General features: G+C 56.7%; 2 protein-coding genes across 2 annotated transcripts; one reads left to right on the plus strand and one right to left on the minus strand.

The window, feature by feature from the left end:
- Window positions 1-988: 988 nt before the first annotated feature.
- On the minus strand, window positions 989-12,852 carry EAH_00024750 (protein kinase (incomplete catalytic triad), putative; the record flags this gene model as incomplete). The annotated part of the gene is made up of 18 exons (XM_013392996.1): window positions 989-1,480; window positions 1,799-2,557; window positions 2,691-3,035; window positions 3,198-3,354; window positions 3,641-4,182; window positions 4,336-4,682; window positions 5,210-5,348; window positions 5,792-6,320; window positions 6,528-6,644; window positions 7,222-7,346; window positions 7,600-7,704; window positions 8,038-8,481; window positions 8,675-9,112; window positions 9,295-9,651; window positions 9,801-9,978; window positions 10,393-10,743; window positions 11,064-11,966; window positions 12,203-12,852. 18 exons carry the CDS (start codon window positions 12,850-12,852, stop codon window positions 989-991), a joined length of 6,978 nt encoding a protein of 2,325 aa, XP_013248450.1.
- Window positions 12,853-13,453: 601 nt separating this feature from the next.
- On the plus strand, window positions 13,454-16,283 carry EAH_00024760 (hypothetical protein, conserved; the record flags this gene model as incomplete). Its single annotated transcript, XM_013392997.1, has 2 exons — window positions 13,454-13,471; window positions 13,674-16,283. The coding sequence occupies 2 exons, from the start codon at window positions 13,454-13,456 to the stop codon at window positions 16,281-16,283; spliced, it is 2,628 nt and encodes an 875-aa protein (XP_013248451.1).
- Window positions 16,284-21,250: the final 4,967 nt, after the last annotated feature.

The following is a 21,250-nucleotide window of genomic DNA, read 5'->3' on the forward strand; positions in this document are numbered from 1 at the left end:
GCCTATGCACGCCCGAGTTCTTGCAGCCGACAGGCTTAATGTCTTTTTGTAGCTCTTTCTGCCTTTGCTGCAGATGGTTCTGCTGCATCTGCTGCTGTAGGTACGGCAGCAGCAGCTGCAGAAGTAGCTGCTGCAGGTGCTGCGGTCCTTGCAAAGCGTGAAGGGTCTCCGTGTCTTGCGGTGGCTAGCTGGCAAGCTGTAGCGCTGCAGTCAGGAGGCGCACCTAGCAGACAGCGGCGGCTAGGCTCCGCAAAAAGAAGCCACAGCTAGCTAGTAGTTAGCTAGAAGCTAGCTACCATCGAGATAGTAGCTGGTACCTAGTAATGTCTAGGTGGCAGAAGTAGCTAGTAGATAACTCCTAGCTAGCTCATTGAAAGAAAGACAATGAACTCATGGCTTCTGCGAGCATTCCTCCGTGCCGGCTTCTTTGGCCGCATGCAGCAACAGAGGCAGTAACAGCAACGGCATCAGCCGCCGCTGCAGCCTCTGCTTAGCTGCTAAGTCAAACAGCATTGGCCCGAGCAAAAGCTGCTGCCACATCAGCTGCTGCTGCAGCCGCTGGTTCTCGGTAAGATGGCCTGCTTCTACTGCTGCGTGGGAGAAAAAGTGAACAGCCCGAAAGAATGCAAAATAAACTGAATTCTCACTGTTATCCCTGCCAAACGCTTTGGGAGCAGTGGGCGCAGCAGACTACAGCTAGCCAGCAGCCAGCCACTCGAACGTACAACTGCCAGAACTGCCAGCACGGTCACGGTAAGGCACTAGCCAAGAACACCGGAGCCACCAGCCAGCGGGCCCGCTAGCCACAGCCCTATAGCTAGCTGCAAGGCTAGCTAGCCAGGGGGAGAACTAGGCACTGTCTCCGCCAGAGGAGCGACGGACGAGCTCGTGGGGAGAAAGTGCAGACTATCAGCAGCAACAGCTGCAGCAAGAGCTGGAGCAGATGGTGCTGCCGCGCTTGCTGTTTCTGTTGCTGCTGCTGCAGCCCTCAGCGCCTGGCTGCTGCTGCGGCAGCAACAAGCACGGAAATGAGGGCCTGAGCCGTTAAGTGGCGGACCGGCTTGCACCGGCGCCTGCCGCTGCTATTCTCTGCGGCCTCAGCAGGTTCCTTGTGCAGCTGGGTGAGGCTGAAAATTACGGGAGCAGCAGCAGCAGCAGCAGCAGCGTCAAGGGAGGACGCTCCACCGGAGCTTCTCTCGCTGTTGCAGACAGAAAGCGGGATATACTGGCTGCTGCATGAACTGAGCCAAGAGGAGGAGTTGTCTTCAACACAGCAGGCTGCCTGCGGCGGGGGCCTATCTTGCTGCCCCACTTCGTGCTGCTGCAGCAGTTGATGCGACCGCAGCAGCTGCTGCTGCTTCCTGCTGCTGCTGGTCTTCTGCTGCTGCTGTATTACTGCATGGTACTTTACGCTGGGGTGCTGCCTCAGGCCGTCCTGAAACCGCGACACCTCAATGACAGGCTGAATGCGCATCACGGCCTGAACAAGCCACAGCGCCAGCAGCAGCAGACAAAGCACACTGAACAGCGGCAGGGCGAACCGAGCAGCCAGGCGGTCCAACGGCAGCAGCAGCCCCATACGGAAGTGCGTGCCTACGCCAGTAGGAGCAGCAGCAGCTGCATTAGAACAGGGGGAAGAACGATATAAGCAGCACGAATGAGAAGCACAGCACAGCAGCAGAATGTGCAGAACAGTCGCTGGCGCAACGAGCAGATGCAAAAACAGAAGCAGATGCAGCAGCGGGTACAGCAACAGCAGCAGGCGCAGCAACAGAAGTAGCACAAGTGAATGGCATACGGCGACTCCCCGCCGTATGAGGCGGTTGGCAACAGCAACTCCCAAGGGAATGAGGCGGTTGCTCGCAGTCGTCAGGACGACCCAAGGGTCAGTGCTGCAGCGCAGCTGCCGCAGCGGAGAATGCTGCAGCGGCGGCATCAGCTGCAGAGGTTCCTGCTGCTGCTGCGGAGCTGAGCCGCTGCTGTCTCCATCGAGGGCCTCTTCGCTTTGCTGCGCTGCAATACTGACGGGCGGAAAGAGCCTCGAGTTCCCTGCCTTGCGACTTTGCTGATGATGCTGCTTCAGCGCCGCAGCTGCAGCAGCAGCAGCTGCTGCTGCGTCAGCGCCAGCTAGTAGGGAAATGACGGACTCCAAGTCAAGATCATACGAAAGTACGAGGAAGTTTCTGTGGGGCTCCACACCCCCCAAAGAAATGCCTCGCGGAAATTCTCTCGGTGTTCCTGCTGCTGCTGCGGATCCGGATGCAGCAGGACCACACTCGCTGCCTTCTGCAGCACCTGAACCACACGTTGCTGCTGTGCTGCTGCTGCTCGCAGCACCTGCTGCATCGGAGCTCACGCAGAGAATGGGTTTCATGTACCCGCCACCACCTACTCTCAGTAACTGAGGTCGAGCGTGCACCAGCACCGTTGCCTGCTCCTGTTGTTGCAGTTGCTGCTGCTGCACGGGAGTGGCGGTCTCGGCGGGGCTGGCCGAGCCAACTATTGGTGAGGAGGCCCTCAAGATCGAGATATTTAGAAAGACGCCAAACACGAGCCGCTGCAGCGCAGGGGCAGCAAGTGCAGCAGCAACGGCAGCAATGATACACGGAGCGCCTCACCCAACAGAAGCATCAGCAGCAACAGAGGCAACGCCCGAGCACAGCAGCAGCACCAGCTGGTACACATCTCACCCCAAAGTCGTAGTTTAGGCTTTCCGGCGGCAGCAGCAGCCGCATGCAGCAGCAGCGGCCAGTTGAAGAGTCCGCAGCTGCCTGCAGCAGCAGCGCGAGGTGGAGGCCGTGGCTGAGTTCCTTCTCCACCTCCGCCGCTGCAGCTGCTGCGGATGCGGCTTCCCAAGATTCCTGCCGCAGCAGCTCTTCATCTTCCTCCACCTGCAGCTGCGTACTCCCTGTAAGGCGGTCGCGCGTTCTCTGCAGCAGTAGCAGCAACTCCGAGGGTTCGCCTGAAAAGTCCAGCAGCTGCTGCAGCGACTCAGCAGCAACATCTAGATGCTCTCCCTCCAAGTTCGACAGCTCCTGCAGCACCGCAAGCGCAGCACCATAAGCAACAGCAGCAGACTAGCGCTGCCTAAGGGTGCAGCAGCGGCGCAGCAACGACAGAAGCAGCAAGAAAACCGGCCACAGGGGAACTAGCAGCAGCAACAGGAACGACGGAATGCTGCCACGGAAGAGACCTACATAGAGAACTTCGCTGCAGTCCGCTGCAGAAACGCAGGGAAGCGGCTGTAGATGACACGCGCTGCCATGACAAGCCTGCTGCTGCAGCTGCTGCTGGTGCAGCAGCAGCTGCAGCACTGCTTCCTCCACGTCCGGACGAGGAATACAAAAAACCAACCTGGTCGGCAGCAACAGCAACATCAGCAGCAGTTCGAGGTGCGTCCGCAGCAATTGGGGCACCAACATACAAGAAAGCGCTCATCGCACCGCAGCAGCATTAACGAGGAGGACCGAAGGGCTTCAAAAGGCATCAATACAAGACGAGCCAACCAACGCCCAGAAGGGATAGGACTGCAGCACTAGCGGAACCAGTATGAAGTTCAGCAAGAGCACCAGTGGAGGCAGCAGTAGCCACAGCGGGCTCAGCAGCAGCAGTGGGAGCAGCAGCACTACCACAAGCTCACTCTAGCAACGACCGCAGGAGCTGCGGAAGTGCGAACTCAATGGTGCCGCAAAAAGGAGGAAGCCCAGCAGCAGCCAGCAGGTTGTGCAGTGCAGTGACTGCAGCAAGTAGCAGCTCGCCCTCAGCAGCAACAAGCTGCTGCTCCTCCGTTGGGAGGACACCCATTAGGCGCTGCAGCAGCTGCCGATCTATCCCCTGCTGCTTCTCCTGTTGCTCCTGCTGCTGTTGTTGCTCCTGTTGGTCCCGCTGCTGCTCCCCTTGCTCATGCTCATGCTTCCGTTGCTGCTGCTGCTGTTGTTCCTGCTGATGCTCCTGCTCTTGCTGCATGGGTGTGTACAAAGAACTCATCGACGGGCTCCGGGGGCTGCTACTATCCGCGTAAGACCCCCACTGGCCACTGGTTGGAAGCAGCAGATGCTCCAGCACGAGCTGTTGCGGCTGCGGCTGCTGCTGCTGCTGTTTCAGAGGGTGGAGAATCTGAAAGCAACCAGCGAGCTGGGGCAGCACCTGACCGAAAGGGCCGTGGACGCCTTCGCTTTGCTGCTGCGGCAGCCCAACATACGCAGCATATCCAGCAGCAGCATCAGAAGTGGCAGCAGCAGCAGTGCGAATAGGGAAAAAGCCTCAGACGCAGCTAAATGTTTCTACTGCTGAAGCTGCTGTCGGCAGCAGCCAATTGCTGCATCGTCTCCTTACCACCGATGCACAAACTGGCCCCACGCAAAAGCGCTTGTATATCTCGCCGTCTAGCAGCAGGCGTTGCTGCGGCTGCAGCGTTGCTGCTGCTGTAGTTGCGTTTGCTGCCACTGCTGCTGAGACTACAAACTGATTCCACTCAGGGGTCCCGGGCAAGGCCCTTGCTGCTGCCGCTGCCCCTGCTGCTGCAGCGAGCGCAGCCGGAGGGTGCTGGAGCTGCAAGCTGCTGCAGCAGGGAGGAGCCACAGAAGCAGCCGCAGCATCGAGAGCAGCAAAAGCAGAAGACAATCGCACTGTAGGCGACAGCAGCAGATTTGATGCTGTAAGCGCCACCACCCCGGTTGCTGCTGCACCAACACGCACAGCAGCAGCAACGCAAGCAGCAGCAGCAACTGGAACATCGCCTTAGATCATATAAAACAATAGAAAGATAAATATAATCAACTGCGCCAACAACCATACGACAAACAGGACGATCATAGCAGCGCTATACGCTCTGGAAGCAGCAGCATCAACACCAGCCGCAGCGAGGGAGACACCGCAGAGGTGCAGGACCAACAGAGACAACCCCACACAGGCACGTGAGCTAGGAGGAAACTACACTTGAACACATGGCGGAGCCGAACACAGCAGCACAGTAGCGAGCAGCAGCAGCAGCAACAGCCGCAGCTGGTGTTTTAAAGCAAAAAATTGCGCGAATCTAACACACGCGCCACTATTTGGGGGGTGCAGAAGCAGTAGCAGAAACAGCAGAGCAGGCACTTTTTCATGGGCACAGTAGGAGCGGAGCCTCCCTTATGGCCCTCTCGAGAGAAGGCTTTTCCGGTGGATCACTGTTTTCGTCTTCAATGGGCCACTGGCCTCATCGACTGACCAGTGGGCTGCTCAAGTGCAGGACAAAAGACCGGCAGCACGTGATGGCAAGCGCCATGGGCCTTAAAGTGCTGCAGAGCAGCGCTCCACAGGAGGCCCCGGAGCCCGTTGTTTCCAGCGCTCAGCTGCAGTTCCTGCTGCTGCAGCAGGCCGCAGCAGCAACACACACAAGCAGCAAGCCCGTGCGCTGGTGCAGCTGGCAACAGACGGCCAGCAGCAGCAACTACACGCATCTGGCACCCTCCGCGGGTCAAGCAGCAGCAATCAGCGAATGGCACACTCCAGAAAACGCTCTTCCCCATGCAGCAGTGTGTATGGGGGAGGGTCGATGGCTACGCGGTGTCTGTCTGCCTTGCGGCATGCGATAGCCTCAGCTGCAGTGCTGCCGCTGCTGTTGGCAGCCTCTTGAGCAGCAGCAGGCATGCAGCCACACAGATACCCAGGCAGCAACAGCCCAAGAAGCAGCACCATATACCTTCTCACAGCAGCAGCGGCAACAGCCAGCGGACGGACAGACAAAAGCCTAACGCTACGCACAACACAGTGTTCAGCTCAGAGGCAGCAGCAGTACCAGCAATCCCACCAGTGCCTCGCCGAAGGCTCGGCGGCTGCGGGGGTCCAGGGGGCGGGCAAAAAGAACGTTGAGCACCTCACGCGTGAGCTGCGCGCGAGCGTTGATGCTGCTGCTGCTGCTGCTGGTGCTGCTGCTCTGTTGCTGGTCGCGATGATGCTGCACCAGCCGCGCATCGGACACCAAAACTCCTGGACCCGTTGCTGCTGCCCCCACATTCGTCCCTCCCGCTGCTGCAGCACCGTCTGCAGCTGCAGCAGGAAGCAGCCTTGTATGATGCGGGTTTTGTTGTTGCTGCTGCTGGTGTGCCATTGGCCCTGGGAGTGCAGCAGGAGCCGATGCGGCGAGTGGAGGATTTGCGCCTGCTGGTGATGAGGCAGCAGCAGGAGCTGTTGATTCCTCATCCTCAGCGGTGGAGCAGCCACCCAATCGCAGTAGAAAGGCTTCAAAGAGTCCGGCGTCGACTGCAGGCGGCAGCGCGCCAGACTGAAGCAGCTGCAGCGAAGTTGGGCGTTTCTGTGGGTCTTCCTGCAGCAGCAGCCTGTAGCAGCAGCAGCAGCGAAGGAATGATTGCGAAATCTGTCGAAGCTTCTTTCTGTGGTGCAGGAAATCCTGCTGCCGCAGCAGAAGGACAAAGTGCCGTATCAGCGAGAGCACCGAAGGAACAGCGACAGCAGGAGCACCGGCAGTAGGAGGGGGAGCAGCAACAGCAACTGCAGCAATAACAGCGGCAGCAAGAACAGCTCACTCAGCTATTGCAACGGCTCGAGGGGGCATATATCCCTTGAAATTTGTGCGTATGGCTTCCCGACTTATCAGTCGCGCAACCACTGGGCAAAGCAGCCACAGCTCCAGAAACAGCATTCTGAGAAGGCAAGCAGGGAGGCAGCATCAGCAGCAGCCGCAGCAGCGTCAGTGACCGTTGGCGGCGGCAGGTTCAACGGCTGCAGCAGCAGGACGTTTCCATGGGTCTGTAGCAGCAGCAGTATATCTGCTGCATCGCGAAGACCCTCCTTTTTTAGATAGACCCCGGCGCTGCAGGTGGAGACAGCCGGTTGGCGCCGCGACCCCATGCAGCAGCAGCAGCAACTACAGCAGCTGCATCAGGAGCAGCAGCAACAAGAGCACCACCAGCATCAGGAACAACATCAGAATCAGCCTCAGAAGCATCCGCAGAAAAGGCAACGGAAGGAGCAGCATCGGCAAGAACACCAGCGTCACCAACAAAAGGAGCAGCCCCAGCAACAGCAGGAGAATGAGGAGGCGGAGCAGCATGAAGAGCAGCAACAGCAGCAGCAAAATGAACAGCAGTTGCACGAAAAGCAGCGAAAACAGCAGCATGAGGGGGGGCACCAGCAGTAGCTGGAAGAGCAGCAGTAACTGGAGTGGCATTAGCATGATGAGCAACAGTAGCATGAGCAGCAGCAACAGCAAGCACGGACCCGATGGAATACATGTCAGCTTTGTCAGTGAATGGGTGGCCTTTATGGACTTCAGGGGCTACGAAGGAAGCGAAGGGGCTATCGGGAGGCAGCGGCACTAGCTGGCGCAGCCCAAAGTCTCCAACCTGCAGCAGCAGCGCGCACGCAACAGCGCGCAGAAAGCCCTCACCTGTTTGCACACCACGGCATTTCCACTGCCCCAGGAGACAACAGATGGGCAGCAGAGACAGACGATCGTCAGCCATCCCTCTACTTCAACCTCAACCAAGCAAAGCTGCAGGAATCAACAAAAGAATGAAGAAAGCCGAGCGGCACGCAAAAGAGGAGCTGCAGCAGCACGAGACAGACTGTTAAGGTGCGCATACACCCCATGCTCACCTTCATAATGAGGCCTTCGGAGCCCTCAACTAGGAAAACATTCGAAGGATGCAGGGCCCGGTGACAAGCCCCAGCGCGATGTACACAAACGATCGCCTCTAGCAGCTGAAGCAGAAGCAGCAGCAGCAGGACGGCTCATGGCTTTTCCGCAGCAACAGCATGAAAGGTTGGCCCAAGACATTAAGCGTAGCAACAGAGAAAGTAACGCCACAAGAGGCAGCAGCCGTAGAAGCTGAAGACGACCGGGTGCGGCCGAATTCGCAGCAGCTGCTCCACCGGAAGCAGCAGCAGGAGGAGGAGCAGCAGCAGAAAGTACCTGCATAAAAAGTCGCCAGACATCTGCTATTTTGAGGGTTCTCCCTTCTTTTGTCAGCCGCTGCAGTGTCAATTCATAGTACTCCATCTGCACGAAAACAGAAAGCTGCGTCTGGTCCTCACCAGCTGCTGCTGCAGCTGGAGCTGTAGTTGCTGTTGCTCCAGTTGTTGCTGCAGCTGCTGCTTCTGCTGTGTCTCCGCATGTTCCTTCCCCTTCGCCGTCTGGCCCCGCAGTAGCGGGCTGTATTGATGCTGCAACATCAACAGCAACAGAGGCAGCCACAGCAGAAGCAGTGCAGCCTGCAGCCGAGTGAACCTGTCGAAGGTGTTGCTCCTATTTTGTTGAGAGATCCTACCCGTCTCTGCAGCGGCTAGGTCTTGCGTAGCAGCAGCATCACCAGCTTGGGCAAAGGCAGCAGCAGGAGCAGCAACAACAGCAGGAGCAGCAGCAACAGCAGGACCTGCTGCAGGAACCCCTTGGGTTGAAGGGGGAGGCGTATTCCTTGGTGTTGGCCTCAAAGGTTTGTGCATCAACTGAGACCAGCACTGGTGATAGCGCATCAGAAACTGCAAACGTAGCAGCAAGAGCACAGCCAGCGGCAGACGCACCACCAAAGCATGTGGAGAGGCCTGATAAACAACCCCCCAAACAGTCGGTGCAGCGCAATACCACCACCCTTGCACGAGTAGCGTTGCTTGCCGCTACCGTGAGCCGTACATTCACTGCAGCACCAAGAGCACCAGCAAGAGCAGTACCTACAGGGTGCTCCAGCGTGCAGAGCATCGCAACCTCGTGCAGCACCCTCTCGGCATCGGCTACAACGTCCAGCCCTGAAATATGCCACCTTTGCAGTTGCTGCTGCAGCTGCTTCTCGCGCTCCTGTAGCTGCTGCTGCTGCTCCTCCTCCTGTTCCTGCTGCCGCTGGTGCTGCTGGGGCAAATCATCGTAAACTCTGGTGTACTGCATCTTGTGTTTTTTCTTGCCTTTCTTTCTCTTGTGGCGTTGTTGCTGCTGCTCCTGCTGCTGCTGCGGAGAGTCAGGCTGCAGGAGCTGTTGCTGCAGCGCGTCTGGCCCCCCCTTCGCGCGCTGCAGCAGAGAGCGTGGAATAAAGAAGAAGAACTCCTTCACCAAATACAGCCTGCTGTCGATCAGGTGCCGCACTAGACAGCTGCGTTTGTGAGCTTGAGAAGACAGCACCTGCCTCACGCCCCAACACACACCACAGCACTGCAACAGCAGCAATGCAGCAGCACCTAAGCAGCAGCAGGGCTGCAGAGCAACACCACGACGTCCGCAGCGCCAGCGCAAACTCAGCAAGCACCCCCAGCCACAGCACATGCAGCAGCACCAGCACCAGCAGCAACAGCAGCAGCACCAACGTGACTTGCTTCTACGAGCAGAAAGTCTCTGCGGTGCCTCGGCTGTTGGTGGACGATGTGCTGCAGGAAGCTGAAGATGTTTTCTTGCTGCTCAGCTGGGTAAAATTCGGCACTGCTGCTGCTGCTTCTGACGCCTGCTGCAGCTGGACCCATCTGTGCAGCAACAGCAGCAAAAGTTGCACCTTTTGCTGCAGTTGGTGATGTTGCTGTTGCTGCCCCTGCAGCTGATGCTGCTGCTGCTGTTATTTTTGGAACCCTAGGCAGCTCCTCAGTGGCTTCTAGAAAAGCACGGACTCTGCCGCTGCCTGGGGTCGGCCATCCTGCTGTTCCTGACGCTCCTGCTGTGTTAAGGCTTCGCTGCACGCAGACGGGCCAGTCAGAGCACAAGGCGGCCAGCTGCTGACAGCAGCTAGCTGCAACAGCAGCGAACAGAGGCAGCCAGCAGCACCAGCTAGCAGCAGCGGCACCAAGGAAGAGCAGAAGCAGAAGTCAAGGCGGTGGCTCACCTGTGAAGGGCTGACTTTCAGCTGCCTGAGGCTGCTGCTCGACGAGATCGGGCCTGGCCCTCCGTACAGACAGCTCTGACGACGCACGTTCGCAGCAGCAGCAGCAGCAGCAACTCGTGCAATAGCAGCAGTAGCAGCGACAGCATAACGTGCTGCACCAAACAAACTGAAACTGCATCTGCAGGGCGTAGCAGCCTAGTAGCAAGGACAGCAACAGAAGCAGCACAACAACAGCAACAACAGCAGCAGAGGCCGAGTAATAGCAGCAATAGCAGCACACCTGGAAGTCCGAAACTAGGTTTCGGGCAGCAACCGAAGCGCGGCTGGGTCTGCTCAGCCCCTCTGGAACGTTGCAGCTGCAGAGAAAATCACAAAGCCCTTCCTGTCCTGTCTGTTTTTGCCTCTGCTTCTAGTGCTGCTACTGCAGCATTCTATCCCACGAGAAAGGTGATAGCAGCGCCGACACAGCGGCGGCAGCAGGAACCCGATTTGCATTGAAACTCCTGCTCCACTGAAAAAGCAGCAACAGCACGAGTAAAGTGGCAGCAGCAGAAGCAGCAGCAGCAGCAAAGCAAAGCAAAGCCAAGCCTACATAGGCGCGAGAGGTAAAGCCCCTGCCGCTTGCTGTCCTTCTCCTCTGAGTCTCGCAGCAACCGCCATGTGGAATTCTGCTGCTTGTTGCTGCGTCGTTGCCGCGTCTCCGTCTCGTGCGGCTGCTGCTGCTGCGGCTTCTGCTGCTGCGGCTTTTTTGCTTTTGTGCAGAGTCCCCCGCCTCGCACGGTCTCGCATCAGCTGCAGCTGTAGCTGCTCCAAGTGCTGCTGCTGCTGCTGCTGCTGCTGCTGCACTCGCTGTTGCATCTCTTCCCATAGATTTGGTTGGGAAGGCAGTCGCACCAGAAACGTCTCAACGTGCATCGCCAACGCATGCAGAAGCACCTCCCGCCTGCGGCAGCGGCAGCATATCACCCACGGCAGCGGCACCCGCAGCACACCACCCACAGCAGTAGCAGCGGCAGCATCGCATTACCCACAGAAGCAGCGGCAACCAACGCGGCGAAGAGGAGAAGCAACGGCACGCATCCGTAGCACAGCACGACCGGCAGCAACAGCAGAAGCAGCAGCAGCGGCAGTAGCAGCCTACGGTTCCTTGTAATAAGCAGTCGAGAGCTGCTGCAGCAGCAGCCCCAGTCTCTCTGCTGACGGATTGCAGGACAGCCCAACGCAAACTGTCGGCCGTGCAGCCGGATATCTGCAAAATCTCACTTAACACCGCGGGAAGCAGCAGCACTAGAAGCAGCAACACCAAAGGCACCAACAGCAACAAAAACGGCAACTGCAGCAGCAGCGACAGCAGCGGCGTTGGCGCTGCCGTGCCAACCCAAAGCGTTTCCCCGAATGTTGCCCAGAGGAAGGGAAAAAAGTAGCACCAGTAACAACGAAGCAGCAGCACTACATGCGGCAGCAACTACAGTGGCAGCAACAGCAGGAACATACGTTGGCGGCAATAGGGCATCAATGACTGCTGTGTGCTCTTCTCTCCTGAAGGTGCTGATATGGAAAGCTATACGGACAGACTCCTTGCTGCTGTTACTGCCGCTGCTGTTGCTGCTGCTGTTGCTGCTGCCAAGACCGCGGCCGTCGCCCCCCAGACGACTGCCACAACACTCGCAGCGGCAGCAGAAGGCCACTTTGAGCTGCTGCTGCGGCGATAGGGGTGCTGAAGAGCAGCTATCCATGCTGCTGCTGCTCTTGCAACTGGCGTTGCTGCCTCTGCTGCTGCATCTGCTGCTAGGGCCTTCAACACCGCCACCACTCTGCCGACGAACCTTGCTGCTGCTGCTGCCAGCCCCAGCCCCAGCAGCAGCAGTCGAGGATGCATCGTAGCGGCAGTAAAAACAATTCAGCGGAGAGAGCAGCAAAAAGGTTGCGCAGGCGGTAGAAAAAAGATGCCCCGCATTCCATGGGAAGACTTTGTTGCTGCTGCTGCTACTACTACTACTGCTGCTGCTGCTGCTACTGCTGCTACCGCTGCTGCTGCTACTGCTGCTGGTGCTGCTGCCGCTGCTGCTGGCGGCGCCGCTGCTGGTCGCGCGCAGCGCAGCAACCGCTGCTACCGCCGCAGCACAGGTGTGGTCGACCTCCGCTAGAAACGTCTCTGGCAGCAGCCTGCAGCACAATACCACGCATTCCGAAGCAGCAGTGTTGCAGCAGCAACAAGCAGCAGAGAGCTGGTGATGCAGCAAGCACACAAAACAGCAGCACAGGCGGCTCAGGAAAGGGCAGCTGCAGCACAGTAACAGCAGCAGCAAGAACTGCAGACGAGGAACTGCTGTTGAATCTGCTGAATTGTTGCAAGCGCTGCAACAGCAGCAGGAGCAGCAACCGCAACCGCAAGTGCGCACCCGCGCTGCAGCAGCAAGAGAGGGGGATAGAGGGCATCGAGAGCCCTTATCTCGTCCATGAGCTCATCAGAGCATGGCTGTTGCTTCTTTGACTGCAGAAGCGGTAGCTGCAGCTGTTGCTGTTTCTGTAGTAGCAGCTGCTGCCGCTGCAGCACGCGAACAGCTATCTCCTCGTGACCGCTGGTTCCCGGGTGAAGCTGGGCCCCACATATGCATTCCGTGACACTAAAGCAGCAGCTGCTGCTGCTGCCTGCAGCGCTGCTACTGCTGTTGCTACTGCTGCTACTGCTTGCGCTGGCAGCAAGGGCCTGCCTGGCCCGCCGCTTTGTTGCTGCTTCCTGCTGCTGCTGCTTCCTCGACTTGCGCCGGGCATGCCGCTGCTGCGGCTGCTCCCCCCAGTTGTTGTCATCCCACAGGAAAGAGACAGCAGCACGAGCTGATGTCCGAGGCTCTGGGACAGCAGCAGCTGCTGTTGTTGCTGCTGCCGCTGCAGCATGTCTTGCGGGAGGGTCTGCTGGTGCCGCTACTGCTTCCCCTGGAGGCAAGGTTGCACGCGCAACAGCAGCAGCGCCTTGTGCTGCGGCTGCATCGCTTGTCGTGTTTTGAGATGTGCTGGAGATCCGCTTCTTCCCTACTGTCTTGCGCCCCATGGATGCTGCTGCACCTGCTGCGGCAGCTGGGCTGCGGTGACCCTGAGGCCACTCTTGTGCTGTTGCTGCTGCTGCTGCCGCGCTTGCTTCTGGGCCTGGGCCTTTTGTTGCTGCAGAAGACAGTCGATGGGTTGCTGTGGGGTGACCATTCGCTGCTGTTCTGTACCCGCCGCTGACATGTGCCCCGTGCTGCTGCTGCGCCTGCTACTGCAGCAGCAGCACAATACTCGCTGCTTCTGCTGGCACTTTTTCAGCTTCATACGGGGATGCAGCTGGGCCCCTAAAGCTCGCAAGTCCCTTAGAAGAGTTCGCAACACCGGAGCCCAACACCGCCGCCTTGTGGTTGCTGCTGCTGCTGCATGTTTTGCTGCAGCAGCCTGCAACAAAGTGAAATTGACTGTGGTGGCACTCTTGAGTGCCTAATGTGTATTGAGTCAGCAACAGCTGCATCAGCATCTACTGCTGCTGCTGCTGCTGCTGCTGCTCGCGCGGCGGCCGCCGCTGCTGCTGCCCCCGTTTGGGACCGCCGCGAGGCCACATTCTTGGGAAGGGAGATACTTTGAAGCAATAGCAGCGGCAGCCAAAGCGGCCATTGACTCACATGCTCAAGATCCCATTGGTGTTTATTCCCTTCCGCCGTGTCCGCGCCTCCGCTTAACTGCAGCCGACTGCCGCCCACTGTCTCTTGCAGATGAAGCAATTGCTCCTGCTGCAGTACCGGGGGCAGAAGCAGCCGCTGCTGTTATCAAGCCGATGAATAATCTCTTTTACGCGGTGTTGGGGGGCGAATATGACGTAACTGCCCTTCGCCCGCTACGCAGCAACAACAGCAGTTGCGGCAACAGCGGCTGCAGCTCAACAGCAGCAACAGCGGCAGAAGCAGCGCCGTGCCCGTCAAAGGCCCTTTTGGGGGGCCCTTGATGGAACGGAAAGGACAGGTAGGCGCTGCAGCCGCAGGAGCTGCAGCAGCAGGCGCAGCAACGGGAGCAGCCCCAGCTGCTGCTGCAGAAAATAGTGCAGCAGCGGAGGCAAGGTCAGCTGCAGCAGTGCGTTTCTGTGCTACATGGGGCCTAGTGTGCTCCTGCTCTAACCCTCAGTCGTGCAGCAGCATAACGGCAGCAGCAGCGGCAGCGGCAGCAGCCGATGTCTCTCTTGGCACCCCTGCAGCAGCGGCAGCAGCAGAAGCTGCTGCTGCAGCAGCCGAAGGGTTCACCAAAGTGTCGCTGCGCATTTGCTCACGTTGGCGCCATGCTTGGTGGAATCAGCACCAGCCTACTGCTGCTGCTGCGGGAGTCCGTGAAGGTGGAGCAGCGGCCGTTGAAGCAGATTCCGCACTGGAAGCTCTCACCTCAGGTGCAGAGCTGATGCAGCAAGACGACGGCGAAGGAGAGTGCCTTCTCCTGCTGCATAAGGACAGCAGCGGCAGTGGCATCAGCAGTAGCAGCAGTCGCAGTGAAGATTCCTACATCTGCGGCTTCCTGGTGCAGTTGTCCTCTAGCATCTACTATAGGGGTTTGCTGCTGTCTTCTGACCTTCATGGACCTCTCCGCGACAGCGCAGCTGCTGCCACAAGTGTTGCTGCAGTGCTTGGCGGCAGCAGCAAAAGCAGCAGCAACTGCAGCAAAGTGGTGCTCGTGCTGCATCGCGCCCGGCCCCGCTCTGATTCGGCTCCAGACCCTCCCGGAGCAGGAGAAACCGCAACAGCAGCATCTGGGGGGACAGAGCTGCTGCTGACGCTGGTTTTGAGGAGCAGCAATCTGTTGTGTATACCGCTGTGTCGCCCCATTGTGCTGCAGCCGGTGTCTCCTGCTGCTGCTGCCCGAAGCATTTTCGCTGCTGCGCTGCAGCAGCAGCGAGTGCACCAGCAGCTTCTGGAGAGCTTTCGCGCTGCTACAACGGACGCGTTGCAGCAACTTCAGGACAATGTACGAAGCATGGAGTCCGCTGCTGCTGCAGCGCAGCATCAACGGGAGCTGCTGCTGCTGGGTTGCTGCAGGCTGCTCAACGAAAAGAAACGACGCTGCCGTCACTTGCAGCAGCAGCTGTTGCTGCTGCAACAAAAGGAAGAGCAGGAGCAGCACAGCGATACCAAGCCACTTCAGCAGCAAGAGCCCGTGCAGCAGCAACAGCAACAGCAACAGCAACCGCAACAGCAGAGGCGGAGAACCCCCACAAGGGCCAAGGTAAAACAGAAAGCTATTATGGTTGCTGCAGGGAGTCCATGTGCTGCCGCTGCTGAGCGTGCAGCGGGCAGCAGCAACAGCATCGGCAGTGCGTTAGTGAGCAGGCGATGTGCTGCACCAGATGCTGCACGAAACCATGCGGCAGCAGCAACGACCGACGCAGCAGTGCCAACACGAACAGCGGCAGCAGCAGCAGCTACTGCCGATGCTCGAGTCGTAGCACCGGCAGCTGATGACGCTCACGGAGCAGCAGCAGCATCGACAGCACCAGCGGAGGTTGCTGATGCTGCTACAGCGGTAGTTGCTGCAGCGGCAGCACGAGCTGGTGCTGCCGATGCTGCTACAGCAACTGCTGCTGCTAATACTTCGTCTTTATTGTCAAAGAACGTGCTCATTTCAACACCAGAATTGCTGCCACTAGCGCTGCAACAAATCTGTGTCAAGGCGGAGCCTACGCAAGAGCCTGCAGGCCGCATGCAGCAGCAATGCGAGCAACAGAAAACGCTGCAGCAGCAGATGGAGCAGCAGCAGCAACCACAGCATCAGCAAGCACTGCAGCAACGAGCATTGCAGCAGCAAGTGGAACAAGACGCGCAACACAAGCAGCAGCGGCAAGGGGGAGAAGCAAACTCCCTGCAGCAGCTGCTGCTACAACTGCTTAGCCAGCAGCAGCAGTCGCCAGCCGAATGCGCTGAACCGTCGCAGCAGCAGCAGCACGACGAGCTGCAGCACGAGCAGAAGAGGCAGCTGCAACTGGAGGAAAAGCAAAGCAACGAGCAGCAATCGCACGAGCAGCAGCCGGAGCAGCAGCAACTGCAGCACGAATCGACAGATACGGAGAGTGCTTCGGAGGAGACACTGCCGCTGACGCAGAGGCTGCAGGAGACTGAAGAAGGAGACGCACAGGAGTACGACGGGCTGCCACCGCACGACGCCCCTGCTGCTGCTGCTTCAGCTGTTACTGGTGCTGCGTTTCGTGCCTGCCCTGTTGCTACTGCAGAAGCAGATGCCTCCAAGCGGCGGCGGCACTCTCAGGGAGAGCAGGAGCAGCAACGGCAACAGCAACAGGAACAGCAACACCAGGTGCGGCAGAAAGACCAACAGCAAGAACAGGTGCTGCAGCAAGAGCAGCGGCAGCAACATCAGGCGCTGCAAGAGCAGCAGCAAGAACAGCAGGCGCTGCAGCAAGAGCGGCAGCAGCGGACAGGTCCTTTATGGCGGCGCAAACGCAGTTTTACTTTCCTCTAATTCTTCCCCTTTTGTGCTTGCTTAAATTTTTCATGAATAGTTGAGCTACATTGTCTTCTCATGCATTTTTTGTTGTTTATCTGGTAACTTGCTGGTTTTGCTTCTGCGCCTTGACGGTCGTACGTTGCTGGTACAGTTCACCATCCCTGTTTCTTGTAGCTTTTGGTGCTTCTAGGAGCATTCTGTTTGGCACTTCGCAGCAAACCAGCAACTCGCAGGCAGCAGCAACAGGCGAGCAGGCACCTCAGCGTAACCCCACACTTCAGCGATTCAACCAACGCCTCGAACTGTCCACAGCCCTCAAGCTGCGCAGGCCTTCAGCTGCTCATGCATTTCACTTCTCGTACCTCGAATTCTCCATCCACCTTTGGATGCGGTACCTTCCCAAGTGTACAGATGCACAGGAATTGTGTACTGCAAGATGGTATCAATAAAGTTGTATGTATTTTTTTCTCGCGTCCACGGCGTCTACTGAGTACAAGAAAGCGTGCAACAATAGTCTACGATTTAGTTGCATGCCTCAGAAGTAGGGTTGGGTCTTGCGCGTGCATGTGAGGTTGCCTTCAATAAGGGAGTTGGTGCAAGGAGTGCAGCAATATGTCACGGGCCACCTCCCGTCTGAACTAGCCCCCGGTCCAGTGCGGGCGTTCCCAGAGCGCCTGGAAATTGGTGGGAAGGTTAGTTGCTTGTTGGGAGCACTTACCTAAAGCCTTTAAATCTTCTGCAGCTCACGGCAATCCTCTGCTAAAGCCAAGAACCCTCGTTGCACTTGGCATCACACGGTTCAGAAAGAAACAGTGCACCCTACCAACTTCACCCAGACAGCAGGGCGGCATGGTGCATAGCGCCGATTAGTAGCTAAGGCGCTTTGCACAACACAAATCTTCCGATATTCTCCAAAATATTATTCGGAGATTCAGCTGCTTTGCTCTTCTTGCACATGGAGACTTATCAGCGTCTGCCCTTACAAGGGAAAGCAGCAGCACTGAAAAGTCAGCAGTATAGGCAGCCCAAACAGGAGACAATGTTTTTACCATAAGGACATTCGCCAAGAATGAATGCGCCTTTTCCGAGGTACGGGCGTTGCGTTTGAAGAGTTTCTTGCTTCTCTACAGTTTTACTTTCTGCAAGGTGCTCCCCGCTCGTTACAGTTACTATTGGCGTCCTCATTATTAGAAGAGGGCACATGGGCGTGGAAACTATACCGAAGCAACGTTGCACCTTTCCCGGAGCTCATCCCGAATGTGGAGGCTTTTCACCTTGCTTTGCGAAGTAGGTTTATCCCCAAGACAGCAAGAGGACAGTCCACGGAGTAGCTGAGAAGATTTAAAGTAGGGAAGTTATCGATTGGGCGATAGAGTGAGAAGTATCATTTGTCGGAAAACAGATGTTCAAAGGTGGACCCGAAACTTCTGCATCAATGATGTATGGCAGCTCTGTCCTCAGGTGGACGACAATCTGGCTGGGAGGCAGACAGGGAAGCAGAGGGCAACAGAGCGAAAGGGCAGCTTAAGACGCAAACGAAAACGACAGTCAGGCGATGATCCATATAAAAATTCTTATATTGAGTCTGTTAATGCCAGGTCCGCTCAGAAAAGTGCAAGATGCGAAAAAATAAAGCTGCGGCCAAATCTGACACTCAGAGAACCGGAGGGACATGCCGCGAGGCTGATATTCCTCTTTTCATCACATAGACTGCAGCTAAGGAATTGGAGCAGTCCTTCGAGGAGCGCCGTGACGGGAACCAACGAGACCATCGCGGGAGTGCCCTGGCCCCCCTTGCAACTTGCTGCGAAGTGAAGAGGACGATAGAGGTGGCAGCCACAGCTGCACATCCACTTCCAGCCAACTCAGCCTTATACAAGCTAGCAATAATGATAAGGAGCTGCTAGCGAGACTTGACGGAGGCTGCGAAGTGGATTTGATATCTGGAGCTGCGGCGGGGAGATGCAACCTTCCTGCCTATTTGTTGGCGTTCTCTGTTCGACTGCACTCCGCCGACGGCGGGCAGGGCACGGTAATCGGTGAAGCTATGAGCGGCAAAATGCGAATTTAATTCAGCATGCCGTGATAGGGAGCTTCCATTTTGAACCAGTACATAACGAGATATTATCTTTGGCATTCCATGCATAAATCAGTGGGAGAGCACGCGCCCTCCAGACGAACACCATTGGCGTGTATGCACAGGGAAGCAATGAGCGAATGCACTTCTCAATCCTCCCAACGCCATTTGTTCCCTTTGCGGCAACCAGAGTGAAAACAGATTTCTACAGAAGGGAGCAAGAGAGCTCCAACGGTTTGCAGAGCTGCTGCCGGACACAACGGAAGTGCATTCATGGTGGTGTTTAAAAGACGAAGTGGGAGCGATTCGGTCCCAGTCAACGCCCGACTAGTAGCAAGCGAGGTGCAACCGTAGGGCCGCCAATACTCTGGATGCGCAATGGCCACACCCGAGCTTTCTTTCGAGGTCCAAAGGACCCACAAACCTTGCAGAGGGATGGGGTGGGAAGCAGACACAGTGCTGAGAAAAGGTAGACAGACAGGTGTGTTCAGAGACGGCCCGGTTCTGAGAAAGAAGAAGGACAGTGTCCGTCAACTTCAAGCCCCTCAACAAAATCACGGCAAAGTAAAAGTCGTCCATGCCCCACGTCGAAGAAGTACGTGACCGTTTGCAGGGGAAAGAAGTCTGCTTATTATTTGACTGGGATGGTGCGTTTTTCAAACTCCGATGCATGCCGACGACAAGCGAAATCCGCCCTTGTACTACCGTACTCAGCAACCGCTGCACACCTGTAGGCCCCCAGAAAATGCAACTGCCGAACTGCAGAGGCGGGCCAACCACGATTTCTTGAGGCCAGGCAATGAAGGGTGAATGGTTATATGCATGTACGGCGTTCTTGTGTTTAGCCGGCATGTGCAGGATCGATTGCACCACATGCAGCGTGGTCTGAGATTGCTACGTGAAAACCAGAGGTCACAATTATCATTGGCTTTTCTACGACGATTCAGGGAGTTGTTGTTTCCTTACAGTATCCCAGCAACATTTATATTGCGGGCAGGATCAACTGTGAGAGACCCAGGAAGAAATTGAGGTCCTGGAAACACATGCAACTAGTCGCAAAGTCCGCGTCAAAGAATATCCTATGCTCAATGGCCAATATACTGACAATTCAAGTGGCTTTTTGAGTACCGCTTGTGCGAAACAACTCCGAAGGGGCATCTGTATGCCATCCATGAGCCCGCGGCGGCGACTAAAAGTGTGGGTGTGCCTATAGCCTAAACTTGGATTGCATTCCATCGCCTAGTGACAGTTGCTCTGCCAGGTGTAAAGAAACGTTCATATATTCACATCTAAGCCTTCTCCGGCGTCAATTACTTTCCGCCGTAATCGGCGCCCTTGCTTCTTTCTACCTTTTATGGCTTAGTGGTGTTGGCATGCACAGCCCTGATATCTAGTGGCTCTAAATCTAGGTCGTTTCCCAGCCCATTTTCTTCCTTCTCGGCTAGGGCAGTGGAAGCGGCTTTTTCGCCTTAATGGGCATGAACCCGATGGTCACTGCGGGGCTAGCCCTTCCCCATATTAGTTCCCAGCTGCCTCTCAGAGGAACAGTCTGAATTGTTGATACAGAAGCTCCGAAGCTCCAAGTCCGCCAGTGGACTGCTGGTCACGGACTCATACGGTCCTTTGCACCGCTGCATCGATGGCTGGCGTCATACAATTTTTCTCGTTTCCAGCATATACTGCTTCCTTGCCGAACTGGTAAGAATCGTACATAGCAGATCATGTCGGAAGGCTCCCACAATCCGGGTGTGCTCCGGAAAAATGGTACCCAACTTACATGCATTCACCACTGTCGTGCCTCCCGCTCTCACGTGGAAGAAGGAACTAGCAACTATAGCGCTTCAAGCGCATTCCAGAGACGAAAATACAACCCCAAAAAAGCACGTAAGTCTTACACTGCCCCCGCATTGCAGCGCTCGTCATATCTGGACGGTCTGGAAAGGCGGAGGCACTTTTCGTAAAATGTTTTACTACGAAGGCATGTTCCGCTAGGCGCGATGCAGATGCAGCGTTCTTTCTCTTCAATGCGATGAATCTCCCGGTAGAGGGTCGCTTCCCTCCAGAGTTGCTTTGATAGGCAACCCCGCATCCTGCACTACTGCACTGAACCCCATGTTGAAACCGAAGATATTCATGTAACGCTCGAAAATCACTAACTGTCCTCCCTACGCTTGGGTTATGTGGTTTAGGCAGGGGAAAGTAAGGCAAACAAATTGGTACTTGAGCCCAGTTCACCTCTTCCACGTAATTCAAGCAGGCCATGCTATGCAACCAACCTTCCCCTGACCTTGGTGAGGAAATGGGGGGAAGGGCGTCAAGCCACTTCCACAAGACAAAGGCAAACTGCATGATGCTGAACTAGATACATGACAAGTACGTTCCACCCAGCATTAAAAAACTTGCGCAGCTGTGCATGAAGGGATTTCCTCCCTGGGACAGTTGCAGACAGTCCCATCGGCGTAACGTACAGCCTCAAATGTGTAGTGCACAGTAGTATATATAATGTTGCACAGAAGCACTATTCAGAGGCCACATAATTAGGAAGGAGTACAATTGATGTGTAACTAGAAATAAACCAAACAAAGAAATTTAGTTCAGGAGCAGTTCAGGCTGAGGGTGCTCTGGAGTTACGTCCACGGTATAGGTTTGGCAGTTCCACTGATATTGCCAATGTGCATAGCACGCTGGAAAACAATGCAGGTGTACTGCCCGTTACAATAATGTGTGTTTCTGTGCCTTTAGCTAGTAGAGACAGGAATGCACCTCTGTAGCCAATGAGGGAACATCAAGTAGTGTAGCTGGCCACAGCTCGGTAGAGCCGCAGCCAATATACGGAGCCAGCAGGTGAAGCAGCGGCAGCGTGCAGAGCTTCTCGAGGAACACGATTTTAATGCGTATATCCACT

This window comes from Eimeria acervulina, genomic scaffold (genome assembly GCF_000499425.1).
Source record: "Eimeria acervulina Houghton genomic scaffold, Eah_scaff196, whole genome shotgun sequence".
Lineage (NCBI taxonomy): Eukaryota > Apicomplexa > Conoidasida > Eucoccidiorida > Eimeriidae > Eimeria > Eimeria acervulina.